At 35.0% G+C, this 14,407-nt stretch overlaps 1 protein-coding gene across 8 annotated transcripts in view; it reads left to right on the forward strand.

The window, feature by feature from the left end:
* The window catches only part of LOC138707363 (ATP-dependent helicase brm-like), a 233,327-nt gene that overhangs the window by 82,614 nt on the left and 136,306 nt on the right, over window positions 1-14,407 (forward strand). For all 8 annotated transcript variants that reach the window (XR_011334196.1, XM_069836654.1, XM_069836649.1 and 5 more), the window contains 3 exons: window positions 6,417-6,578; window positions 10,000-10,135; window positions 13,180-13,261. Coding sequence is in view for 7 of the 8 variants with exons in the window: in XM_069836654.1 (XP_069692755.1) it covers window positions 6,417-6,578; window positions 10,000-10,135; window positions 13,180-13,261 (380 nt within the window). In the remaining variant the exon portion in view is untranslated. The remainder of the gene's footprint in view (window positions 1-6,416; window positions 6,579-9,999; window positions 10,136-13,179; window positions 13,262-14,407) is intronic.

Raw genomic sequence — 14,407 nt, forward strand, 5'->3', positions numbered from 1 at the left:
AGTGTGTCGTGTTGTGTCAGTGAAGTTTTATAGTTTATAGTGGTAGAGCGAAGTATTTGAACAGCGAAATGTTTTTGAAGTGTTGGTGAAATCAGGATAGTATCAGTGAAATGTGTCGTAGTACCAGTGCAGTGAGTGAGTTGACAGCGAAATGAGTGTAGTGCTGAAAGGTACTTGTGCTTGTATGAACATATCATACTCGTGGGTTTTAGTTCGAACTTAGGATTAAGATACAAATTAGATTTACTTTAAATGTTATTTTAAGTGATCATTCATTTAATTTAGGATGCTTCTTGTTAGTTTTATTATTATTATTATTATTATTATTATTATTATTATTATTATTATTATTAGTGTCATTAATTTATTATTAATTGTCATTATTGAGTGTAATTAGTTACCACTGCCACCGGGCATTTACCCATTTGCAGTGTGAATACATGCACATGCACGCACTTCCCCCCCCCCCCCGACCTCTAGTTTCAAGTTTCTTTTAAAACATTTCCATCACACTACAACACGAATTATACTTTAATACACTTTTGTACAGGTTTTTCCTCCCTTAATTACACTAATCGTTATTAATTAACTAAACCCTGTTTTAAGAAATTTGCTATAGTCTGTTTTTTTTTTTTTATTATTATTCTTTTCTTCAAAACTGACCTCTAGATCCAAGTTCCCTTCAACACACTTTTATCATTATTACAACACGAATTATCTCAACTATTTCGCGAAATAATTTATTACAACAATTCTTACATTTCATCGCCTTTCTGTGTGTTATTGTCCTTTTCTTTTTTTTCATTTTTTATCATGAGATGTGAAATTGTAGCATTAGTGTTATTATTTATTAATGTTTAAAGAAATAGCATTTTATAGTATTATTTGAATAAATAGCAGTTAATAGTAAAACCTGTTTTGCTATTTTATATATTTGAGTATATATATTTTTAAATTTTGTTGTCCAATAAGTAGGGACTCTCAAATTTCTTGAATAAAATCGCCTAAATTTTTTGAGTGACAGAGATAAAAATTCTTGAGTAAAATAATTAAATTCTTGGGTGAAAAAGGAAAATTCTTGAGTGCTGTGATTGTCTATTCCTGAATTACTGTTTACAGTTTTATTAATATGCAAGGGGAAAAGAAATAGTAGCTTCTTAATGACTAGAATGACATGAACCATTTAATTTTAATTCAGGTATAGAATAAGGATAAAAAACTAAATGTATGTTTAACCTACTCACTAATTATTACAAACAAAAATTATAAACCTATATTAACAAACTCTGTTTACTGTCATAGTTATAAGATGACAAGAGTTCCAAGTTTGTCATGCTAAGATTTCTTCTTTGTTCACTTAAAACACAAGTAAATTTGGAGAAGAACCATTCATAATTCACATTTGACACGAGAATCCACAGTGTGTTTAGTGCACCATCAACAAAGGGTCGGTAATCCTCGCGCATTGCCTCAAGAGCATTTTCCACATAGATTTCCGCATTGTTCTTTAATAATGTTATGTTTTATTTAACGACACTCACAACTGCAGAGGTTATATCAGTGTCGCTGGATGTGCTGGAATTTTGTCCTGCAGGAGTTCTTTTACATGCCAGAAAATCTACTGACATGAGCCTGTCGCATTTAAGCACACTTAAATGTCATCGACCTGGCCCGGGATCGAACCCACAACCTTGGGCATAGAAGGCCAGTGCTATACCAACTCGCCAACCAGGTCGACTTGTTCTTTAAAGTTTCTTTAAGTTCCATATATGCATGCACACTTTCATCAGCAGGGATGCTCTTCAACGAAGGTACTGCTACTTTCTGTGACAGCACGTTCTGCCTATAGAAGTTGTCAGCCACAGGCTCTAGAAATGTACGAGCGGGATCCCCCATAATAATAAGTTTATCCAACTTCGTATGAATATTGCTTGCCATCTTCTTTATCTGGGTCATTCTCACGAAACCCATCACATTTCTTTCCCCTGTATAGATTTCTGTAATATCTTGTAACTTGAAAAATGTCTCCTGTGTAAAGAATACAGCACTATTACACCTAGTTATCCACCCTAAACTTAGGTCGATATTACATTTTCTTACCGTCATGCATAGCTTGGAATACCCAAATATGTGGACACCGTGGATGTCCCGCACTACAGAATATAAATTTCAATGAATATCACCTTTAAACTATAAATCCGAATGGAAACAAACACATTGTATTGAAAAGTGCGTTAAAGAAAGTAAACATCCCATATACAACAGTTTTATAAAAGTGCCCAATGTCACTACAGAAGTGGTGTAGTTTTTGTCCACGGGTTTTTGGCTTTGCCATGGAACGGATGATTCTTCGCTTTGAATTTGCCGCTTTAAAAGAGAAGTTCAATGTGGTGCTTCCAGAACATTCAGGAGCTAAAGACGGTGAATTGCCAGTGCTTTCTCAGGCATAAAAAAAAATCTGCACTTGTGTATCAAGTTCAAAAACAGCATCGAATAGCATGTGTTCATTTTTTTAAGTGGACACCGTGAATAAAGTGCCAGCTCAACTACGCAAGGAGGAATTACCAACTGCTGGGTAAGTAATGACTTCATAGGCTATTTATGAAATATGATCGGAAAAATTAATATGCTTAAAAGTAATTAGAACACACCAGCGCGAAGTCTGAAATGTGGACACCGTGGGAGTGGACACCGTGGCTGTAAACACCGTGCATTTATTTAGAACGGGATATTTAGTTCACACGCCATGATAATTATTGATGATGTGATGTTTATGATGTAGCTGGAAAAATGCAGTCTCTACATAGTTCTATATGGATATAACATTGCGACTGTATCATGTATTTGTATTACATGATGAGTGGTGGTAAACTGACTAGAGGACGGAAAAAATACGAGAATAAGGGAAGGACAAGAAAAGAAAGCTTAAAGACAGAAATTTATAAAAGTAAGAAAACTGACGTTTCAAGAAATGTCAAAAGTCGAAACTTGCAACTTGGAAGGAAAATAGAACCAGAGTGTTTAATGATGGAAGCAGATCCTGAAAAGCACGCTGCTTACATAGAGTCGGAGAGTAAGATATGGGCTGAGAGGAAGAAGGAAGGAAAAATTAAGACAGTTTTGGCCATGACTAATAGAGAATTAAGAGAGCGAAGGAAAACCGAAGAGAATAGATGAGAGAATATTGCACGAAAATTAGGAACAAATAATATATTCAACAATGTAATCATAGTAATTTGGGAAAGGATATAAAAAGCTCTTCTGCTAATAAAAAGTAGTGAAGTTATTCAAAAACTAAAAGCCGAAACATTAAGCTCAAACGTTTAACAGAAAAATTGGAAAAGCTTTTTCACGTGTAAAAAACATTAAATAGGCCTATGCTATACTCCATCTCATATCACAGAGACGAAAAAAGCAAACCAATCTTCCTCACGCACTGCAGTTTGTACTTTGCTAAGAGGGTGTCCAGTTCCTTCTGACAAAGAAGAAACTGATCCTTGGAGAAATGCTAGAACAACAATTAAAATCATTTTCTTCTGTAGAATATAAAAGTAAACAATTAGTAAGACGCATCATAAGTGGCAAAATAATTAAGACGTATAAAATGCTGCAGCACTGTAAGAGAGTAGTTTCTCACACAGCTGTTCGCCAGAATAATTCCTACAGACACAAGAGTAGCCACAGTTTGGAGTACAAGCATCACGTGATACAATAAAGATGCATCAGTATAGTGGTGTGAGGAAAATAAAAATTTGTTAATTTTCTTGAGTTATATGTGTAAATTTCAATGTGGTATGAGTCATTGAAAATTTTCTTTTGTGTAAAGGAGTTGGTTTGTGTCTTCTACAGAAGTGGTTCTTATTTTTTTTGTAGGGCATAAGTGTGTATGTACTTATAAAAGAATCAGAATTAAAGGTTATTTATCATTACTGTTATTACTATAACCGTAAATCATTTCTTATTTCTATTTAAATATCTTCATGAAATAAGTGAAATCAGTCACCGGTGTAGCTCGGTTGGCTGAGGCGCTTGCCTGACGATCCGGAGTTTCGCTCGGGCTTGGGTTCGATTCCCGCTTGGACTGATTACCTGGTTGGGTTTTTTCGAGGTTTCGTCAACCGTAAGGTGACTGTCAGGTAATCTATGGCGAATCCCTGGTCTCATCCAACCAAATACCATCTCGCTATCACCAATTCCATCGACGCTAAATAACCGAGTAGTTGATATAGCGTCGTTAAATAACAAGTAAAAAAGTGTAATCCAATATGGTATTATTATTTATAAACATATAAATTAATATGCTTATCACTGTTAGCAATACTTCACATTATTAATAAAAAATGTTTGCGAGTGAACATAAATACTTATTTCAATTTGTAACATGGCTCAATCGCATTATATCTAATAACAATCAGTTAATATTATTATGAATAATAAAATTTGTGACTCATTTATTTTCAGTATTGATTTCAAGTCAGTGTGTAAATCAAATTGCCTTTACGGAGCCAAAGAAATAATCCACGGATTAAAACTGTGGACACCGTGGAGATGCTGTGGATACCATGGAATCTGAAAATTGATTTTGTTTTATTTCTCGCAGCACAGGAAGATTTAGACATGGCCACTAACACACCTGACTTATCTTTCACACCTTTAACCAATACCTAGAAAAAAATTAATCTCCTCACAGTTTCAGTTGTTGCCATTTTTGGGTTCCAAAAGTGACGGGTTTCATGAGAATGACCCATCTCCTCCATTGTTCTGCCCCTCCTCCACCTTGCTGTTGAAGGTACCTGTAGCTTGGGGTACACCTCTGCAGCAATTGGATTAGAATTTGTCTCTATCCTCACCAACAATGGCTTTATGAATGAAGCTACAGTGCCTGTACATGAAGCATCTGCGACTCATCTTCTTCACTATTCTGAAGGCGGAAGGATGCACTGCCTATTGACTGGAGTGAAGAAATTAAAAAAGGATAACCCAATTGTCTGCCAGCCACTCAACTGATTTCAACCAGGAATTCCACTGTGTTAAGACAGGAATGGGAAACAACCTAGCACTGGAATCTCTCTCCTGCAAGAATTGTTGGAAGACATAGCATTTCTTCCTGACATGCAGAAAGGTTTGCTTCACAGCAACTACTAAGTCGTTCAGTGAAGACAAACCATCCTTCAACATGATTAACTTTATGTGCCCAGCACTGAATGTGGACAGCATCGTCTGGAAGGAGTGACAACCCTGCAAGGCAAGAAGTCATGTATGTGGCAGAATCACTCACAAATGCACGATTTACTTCCATCTCTTGCAGTGCTTCAGTAATGACTCTAGCACAGCTTCGTCCATTGGACTGACTGCAGCCACAGAGGAGAGATCCTGCAGCCACATACTGCTCTTGGGACTTGAGGACTCCACCGTAGAAAGGAGGACAGTATAAATTGCTCTGCCGTTTTTGTCTGTGTCTCGTCAGACATCACAGCAACTTTTGTTATTTTTTAAAGCTGCAATGACTTCTACTTTCCTGGATTTTGTCAAGAGAGGCAAATATTCTCTCCGGAGAATGTTGCTACCAGATAGGTCACAGATACCAGGGAACAGATTTTTTTCTGAACTAAGTTTTATTTTGGCTTGGACATTTTAAAACATTTCCTATATGCTGTGTTTATTATTTGGTCACATTCCTTTACAATTTTTTCGGTATCACTTTCTATGCTTGCCAGTTTACATAGTTCCTCATCTAAGTCTTCTCCTTCATTTCTGTTTACCAAGCCAGAGACTTTTGCTGAAAATTTCTTTCTTAGGATTTCTTTAAATTTATGGAAATATACGTCTTTTATTATATGTTTTGTGCCTTGAAAATTGCGCTCTAAGTTGCGTAATACAAAATTTTATGTATCGTTGATCAGAGCAGCTTTTTTCACTATTAATATCCCACTGGCTCATTCTCGACAGTAGCTGACCATTGGCTATTGTTAGATCGATATAACTTTTGCCTCTTGTGCTTAGTTGCTTTCCTCATTGGTTAGGTACGGGTGGTGTGAATTGAGATACTCCATTATTTTCCCTCTTGCATTAGTAGTGATATTGTACCACATTGCTGTCTGTAGTGATTAACAGTCCTGTTTCATTCGTAAATAAAAACTATGTTATCTATTCTTGGGAAATTATTATTGATGGTGTATGCATGCGTGCACTTTTTTTTTTTTCAATTCAGATTCTTGGATTAATAAAAAGGTAATATTAAAATAATTTTCCATTATTGTGATTTAACAGCATGTAAATTGAGGATGGACTTTTCCTGTAACTTTACTTTTATCCATGCATTACATTATGCCCATTAGTCCAAATAGCATATATGTGAATTTTATCTTGTATTCCATCATGTAAATGTGATGAGTTTGAATTTTATTTTGTTTCAGGAAAAATTCTATGTGGAGATGAAGCTCCGCTAGCAAGTCAGTTCCAAACGTGGTTGGAGATGCACCCTGGATGGGAAGCTGCTCCTCGTGAAGATGATGATGAAGATGAGGATGATGATGACACTGATGTCGATACTGATGATTATGAAGAAGAAGACAGAGGTAATGTATAAAACATTAGTCTTTATAATACATTGCATTTCAATCTGTACTAAATTGCCGCTTGGCATCCTTCTATCCACATGCATTGGATATTATATTCATTAGAAGACCCTAACAAAAAATATTTCACTTTTGAGTTAATGTAAAGTTGTGATAACAGTTCCAAAAAAAACAGATATTCTGAAAAGATAGGTTGCCAACCTTTGGCCTCGGGAAGCAACATGCTTCAAAGTCAGTCAAGAAGATGACACAGCGATGCTATATTGCAGATTTGATAATAATGGTAATTGTTAATTTGTTTAGTTGGAATAACTAGAATTTAAGGTTGCTGTAAAGAAGTCACAGATATTTATTTAAATAGTGTCTTCATATTGAAACTCTCGTATTTGATTTTAGTATGATTGATCATTGCAAAACAATTTTTAGCTTGATTTTCTCCTCCAGTTAAAACATTTCGTATAGTTCCAGGGAAAACATTTTATCAGAATTTTACTGTAAAATATATTTTCTCAGTCGTATTAACTTGATTTTCCAACCATACGAAACCATCATGAACATAGTTAAAATTCTTGCATCTGTAGGATCATGGATGTAATGTATTGTTAACTCATGTTCAGAGGAATGTTCTTATTTATGTAATATTTTCTGCAGTTTACATTCTTTATGCCAAGTTCTTAATATTTTATGTATGTTCACATTAAATAAATATCAGAAACTCTTTCTTCTAATGCTATGTTCGAGAGCAGTTGTCAGAAAACTTTATACCTTATTTACTTGCGTAATTTTCGCACCCCAATTATTAAGTGTGTATTTCGAATTTTTTTCATTCATCCTCGCGAAATTTTCGCAATTTTTAAGAGTAAAAAGTAAGAGACTGTCTAAAACTGATGACAAAATCGAGATAATCTTTCTGAGTGTCAAATCATTAGGAATTTATCGACTACAGTACTTTTCTAGGAGCAATCAGTACTCAGGAACCTGGAATGTTCGTATCTATGAGTGGGAAGTACTTGTTTTTATTGTGTAAAGCACTATGTGTATGTTGTTCTAACCGGGATTTCATTGCGCACCTAATTTTCCTATCACACACTTAACATAACACCACCTTTCCGTCGATAGCAAATGCTTCATCCATCACATCCAATATAGTGCCAATGCTATAGGAGTCATCTCAAGTAATTGAAACAAGTACGTCTTCAGAAACTGATTTACACTTAACACTGTAGCTACTGATTTGCTGAAACTAGACGAAATGACAAAACATTACCGCAGTTTAAAAATGAATATTGGAAGTGGTGAAACTGGTTAAATGCAACATATCTCTCTCGTTCAAAGGATTAAAAAACAGTACTGTTAGGTTCTCTTGAGTTTTAGGTAAACACACCTCTCACTCACTGGTAGGTCGGACCTCACCAGGGAGATGGGGGAGAGAAGTGTTGTCCCAACCAAGAAATGTCAGCTCTGCCAACTGAAGTATTGAGAATATTTTACTCGAGAGAAGTAATAATGATCAAGTACTCCAAATATTTAGTTTTATGTAAAATGATAGTCCAGTATATTGATCGTAGTAATACAATTCATAAAGATTGAAGGGAATAAAATTTGTGTAGTTATTGGTAGCATCTGTCAAACAATGAAGATACAGATATCGGGTGTTCAGAATGCTTTCTATTACTCTACCTATATGTTTGTGTGTAAAGGCTCGTCTCCACTATTAAACATTTAACAACAACTTGTTAAATGTTAAATTGTTTACCATTAACATCCCAACATGTCGATTGAACATGTTAATGCTAATTTCATTTAACACTTTGTCCACACTGTTAAACATGTTAAACTTGACTTTCTTTGCATAGTCCACCATAAACAATTTATGAGATTTTAATGTAGATAGTGTCTTATTTTCAAACCTTGGACAAAGGAATCAGATGATGATTTGACTTTTGTAATTGCCTCTATTGCTTGTTACAAGGCCTTGAAAAGGAAGAAAATGAGAATGTGAGTGCGACTGTATCTTAGTAAAAGACACAATGCACAAAACATTCTAAACGAAATTATAGTTGAAGATCGATTTGGATTCAAAAACTTGCAGGGAATGTCAGAACACGATTTTAATATAGTGCTGCAAAAATACTTCCTCTTACATCAAAGAAAGACACAATTTAAGAGCAGCCATTTCATCTCGATTAAAAAAATTACAGCGTGATTAATTGACTATCATGTGACCTACGACATGATAGATGTTAAAGAAGCGTGTAATATTGTATAATTATTCTTTCCGAAGTTTTACAAACATTAACATACATCACCAAATACGACGATTACTGGCGTCAACATAGCATTAACGTTTAGCGTACGACGAGAGTGCGAAAACTCTCAATTGTATTTTCGGGAACAATTAAATAATATAATTCCAGTTCTCTAAAACAGTCAGCCTTCTTTGTTTTGTCTCTGTATTCTTTCGCAGACGCATTCCACAAACAAGGCTTTTCCATCAGTGCATTAATTTTATTCTGATGATATTTTCTTTTGTCCACTCCACTACTTCGAACAACTTACAGCCAATACCAAGGATCGTATAAAAATTATCAAGAGGTGCTCCTAGTTACGCGCCACAAAATCGAAAGTTAGTTGCTATGGAAACTGTATGAACTTCGCCGAATTGTACCGACATTGCACGAGCAAATGAATTGACTTGATACGTTTTCCATTGCTGCTGGAAAACACACCAACATGTTAAAAGTGTTAACTTCAACATACTCAGCTAACATGTTAAGTCGAGACTTGAAATGTCCATACACATGTTAAATTCAACATTGTTATATTTAACATGTTGTTGTTAAATGTTTAATAGTGGAGACGAGGCTTAATATTAGCATTCGAAATATATATGTATTTTACTGGAAAACTCTGGACATCCTATGGATAGCAAAATCCTTCTTAAGTAGTTTATAAAAATCACTGACTTGTTCTCATATGAAAAGTACACATGTACTGCATTTTCTGAGAAACTGTGGCTCTTCTTTCTGAGTATTATACAAAATAAACAAACTCGTTATTAATATTTGAGATAAACTGTGTTGTCATTAGCTTATAGTGTGTATGGGAAGAAGAACTTTTGGCACTTGACTATCAAAAATGAGTTTTACTGGTACAAAGAATACATTTCAGTTTTAATTAGAAATAGCAGTGAAAGAAGTTTAAATGGATGACAGACTGGGAGAAGACAATGTCTGCTTGTTGTTGAAATAGGAAGTTACTCATATTTGTTATTTAGGGAGAAAGTTCTGTATGATAGGTATTTACAAGCATTGTGAATGTGATGGATAAAGGTCGCTATTTTCTCTGCAGCAATCCATTTGCCATGGTGCTTTTCTATGCTATAAATATTAACATCATTGTTTCCCTTCTCCCCAAACAGAGGTGAAGAAGAACAGTGATGATAACTCGCTTAATCCCAAGATGTCAGAAGAAGAAAAGGCAAAAGTTGTGATACAAAAGGCCAAAGTAGAAGATGATGAGTACAAGAATTATACAGAAGAACAGACATATTACAGGTGAGGTAGAGTTAGCACATATGCGTTGTTAAATACTGAAAATATGAAAAATAAAATGTTTATGCACATGGGAAGAAAGAAATACGGAAGGTTATTTTCAGCATTGATTGTATCAGTTTATTTTCTGTTGTATAATATACAAGAAGACAGTTGTAACAGCCATGTTTCAAACATAGAATATCACTCAGGTCTTAGACAGAAGAAAGACACATTTCAACAGTGACAGTGCATAGGCCTGTAAGGAATAAACCAGCCTTTTCATTGTATGTAGGAGAACTGAAGCTTTAAATCAGTTTTTTACTGTGCCTCCCACAGGAGTCACATAACACAGAGTGATTAAAAAGCATGTAATTTCAGAAACTTTATGCTTAAAAACTGAGTAAATAAATTACTTGTTTTAAATAAGAAAATCTTCGGAGTTTTATACCTTGTAACACTGTTAGCATGTCTTTCATTTGTAGAATGGTAAATATGAAGTTAATATTCTTCACTTTCATGGGCATGTGAAGAGGCAAAATTACCTCATATAAAACAATAAAAGCTCACATTATATTACCCCCTCATCACCACTATCCAGCCGAGTGAAATTTTTATGCATGTAGTGCTAATCCTAATGTCAATGTTTCTTTTGCTTCATTTAAAACATAGATGCATAGCTTATTCTTTCCCCTCATACATGCAATTACAATTCTTTTTCCCGAGTGTTGTAATAATTCATGATTCAGTTGATTGAAGATTTTTTTGTGCTTTTGCATCAGTAGGGTTGTGATCTAGACTCTGCCTAGTAAGTGGCCTCACTAGTCCCATGATTACCTACTGTGAGAATATGAGGAGGACCCTAGCTTAGTCACTTGAAGGCTTGCCAGAAGAATATGATCAGTTGCATGACCTGCAGGAATGTCATGTTACAAATTGAAGACATGGTATGGAAATTTGAAGTGGTGTTAGAAAAAAAAACAATTTTTCAGTGATACCAGTATATTATATTTGGTTTTTGAGCATCATATTTCTTAAATTATTTAGTATCTTCGGAATGACGTAGTATAATACACAGGGTAATGCAGAATTGAACACAAACTTGAATTGAAAATATGAAAGAAAAGTGGTCACTTAAATTACTGCTGCTGTTATAATGTAGGCAAAGGAATAAAGTTATGGCTATTAACCATGACAAATTTTTGTTTTCTTTTTGTACAGTATGTAAACAGGTTATTAAAAATGTATTGTTTAAATTTTTGGTGAACGTGAGAGATCTCTTTAGTCTTGCTGCTTTCAAATACGTATTTTCACATAATATCTAGAATTTTACTCATATTCAGAACTTACAAATAATTACATAAATAAATCACATTAATTGTGCGGTAATTATATTTCCAAAACTCTTAGAAAACTGGATTAGTTCCCAATGATCATTTCCTATTTAGTTTCATTTGAATTAAGTTTTTCTAAAGAAATTGCAGAAGTGATTTATTTTCGTAAGAGTTTCTTTTTAAAAGTAATCTTAATTTCCGCTGAAATACGAGTATTCCCCATTTTGAAAACATTTATGCAATGGATTCATGGGAATATGTTGGTGCATAATTCCGTAGTGATTTTTCATAAGTTTATTATACATAAGAGAGAAGTTAATCATCAACAATATATTCGCCTTCACTATTCACAACAGTCTGCCAATGCTGGAGTAGTTTTTCGATTCCACGCCTGTAGAAATCGCGTGGTTTTGAGTTAAAGAAGTCGTCATGCCATGTTCGGAGTGCATTTTCATCCGGAAAGGAAGTTCCTTGAAGGTTGTTCGATGGAGAGCGGAAAAGGTGAAAATCTGAGGGCGCAAGACCAGGTGAATAAGGTGGGTGCGGAATGATTTCCCAACCCAACTCCTGGATAGTGTTTTCTGTCAGGTTAGCAGAGTGCAGACGGGCGTTATCATGGAATACTATCACTTCACGCAGTTTTGTTGGTCGTTTTTCTTGGGTTACGTGTGCAAGACATCTCAGTTGGTGGCAATAAATGTCGCATGATGGTGAAATGGTCACAGTTCATCACATTTGCAAGTTCTCAGGTACACTGACGTGGACCATTGTGAATTAATGTGTTTAAACAGTCTTCATCAAACCCTGAAGGTCTTCCTGAACGTGGAGTGTCACTAATGTCAAAACAACCCTCCTTAAAACGAGAAAACCATTTTTCTGCCATGCTCTTTCCAATAGCATTGTCCCCATACACGGCGCAAATGTTTCTGGCTGCCTCTGCTGCTTTCACCCCTCTATTGAACTCAAAAAAGAAGAATATGTTGGAAATGTTCCAATTTCTCCACTTGACACTCCATTTTCTAGCATCAACGGCTCCACTCACTGTCTGCAAAAATGAAAACTTCAATATGTAAACTTAAGCACAGTTGAACTTCAAATAAAAAATAACAATCTATAAATAAGTCCATAGCAATCGGAGTACCAACATGCGAAATAAAAACGCTACGAACTTATTCACCAACCCAATATATTACATTAAAGTGGACCCATATTAAGATATACAATTCTTAGTTCAGTGATTTTGTTTTAAAACTATTTAATACGAAGTAATTGAGATGATAGAAGTTCATATGACGTACAGATATGGAAATAAAATTTGAAGCTCCGTTAATGTGTAATTTTTGTTTACAACACACTCCCTATGTAAAGTAAACAAGAGCCCTGTATATATGTTACTTGTGGACAGTCATGCGAAATTGTTACCTTCATACAGGTGACTCCCATCAAGACTCGCTCCAAATTTTAATTCCATATCTGTACATATTTGGAAGGATGACTCTGAGTTATTATTTTGTAAGGTGAAGTACGTGCACTTTACATTTTACTGTTTATTAAATCATTTTTCTATTTCTGTTTTATAAATTACTTAAAAATAATATAAATCCTAGTCCATTTGCCTCATTATTTCTAAATTTGAAAAAAGACTAAAAAAAACACAACCTCCAATCAGTTTGAATCAGTCATTAGAAGAAATTGTAATAGTAATTATCGCATATAATTTGTTTCTTTTTTCAGCATTGCACATACAATTACGGAAAAGGTGACTGAGCAGGCATCAATAATGGTGAATGGAAAACTGAAAGAATACCAAATAAGAGTAAGTGGTAATATAATTACAGCCATAATGTTTACATTTGCTTTGGCGTGTGAAATGTGTTACTCTCAATTCACTTTTTTTCCACAGAGAGATTGCCTTCTGGAAAACTGATATTTTAATAAAATGCATATGAACAGTGATGGCTGCGGACAAAGCTAAGGTTGTAAGGGTTTTTCTTGGGGTTTTCCCATTTTTCCGTTTGCATTCGACCAACATGTTTCACAATTCCACTTTGATCATCATCTTTGTTTCATACTTGTGTTTTCCAGTGACATGGCAGGTGTTGGTGTAGATGGCAGTGATTGTGAATTGTAGATGATCATAAAGAACTGGTAAAGAAATGCATAGCATTCACAAGTGATAACTGCAACACAATGTTTGGAGGGATACGACGGGATTTATAAGGAAGAAATGCTTTTCCGAAGTTGAAGAAAGAGTTACTGGTACGCAACAAAACTTTAATTGGTGTGGGATGTCCAGCAACATTTTGAATAACTGTATTTGGTTGAGAAGCTTTTATCATCCAGTCTGCTGTCAAAAAATCTGAAAGTTAGAATTTATAAAATAGTTATATTACCGGTTGTTCTTTATGGTTGTGAAACTTGGACTCTCACTTTGAGAGAGGAACATAGGTTAAGGGTGTTTGAGAATAAGTGCTTAGGAAAATATTTGGGGCTAAGAGGGATGAAGTTACAGGAGAATGGAGAAAGTTACACAACGCAGAACTGCACGCATTGTATTCTTCACCTTGCATAATTAGGAACATGTTGTTGTTGTTGTTATCTAATGCCGGGCTTTGGCAATGAAGCCATTAGCATTCTTGCTCTCCAATATTTCTCTGTGGTGGATCCATCAGGTAGAACTTCACAGGTTTGTAGATGATCTTCAGTCATTTCTTCTTTGTTGCATAGAGGGCAATTTGGATTTGTGTAAATTCCTGTTTTATTCAAGTGTTTGACCAAATAATCGTGTTCTGTAAGCAGTCTGAATTTTGCTACTGCAGATTTACGTGGGATTAATTAGGAACATTAAATCGAGATGTTTGAGATGGGCAGGGCATGTAGCACATGGGCGAATCCAGAAATGCATATAGAGTGTTAGTTGGGAAGCCGGAGGGAAAAAGACCTTTAGGGAGGCTGAGACATA

Source organism: Periplaneta americana, chromosome 10, assembly GCF_040183065.1.
Source record: "Periplaneta americana isolate PAMFEO1 chromosome 10, P.americana_PAMFEO1_priV1, whole genome shotgun sequence".
NCBI classification, from domain to species: Eukaryota; Metazoa; Arthropoda; class Insecta; order Blattodea; family Blattidae; genus Periplaneta; species Periplaneta americana.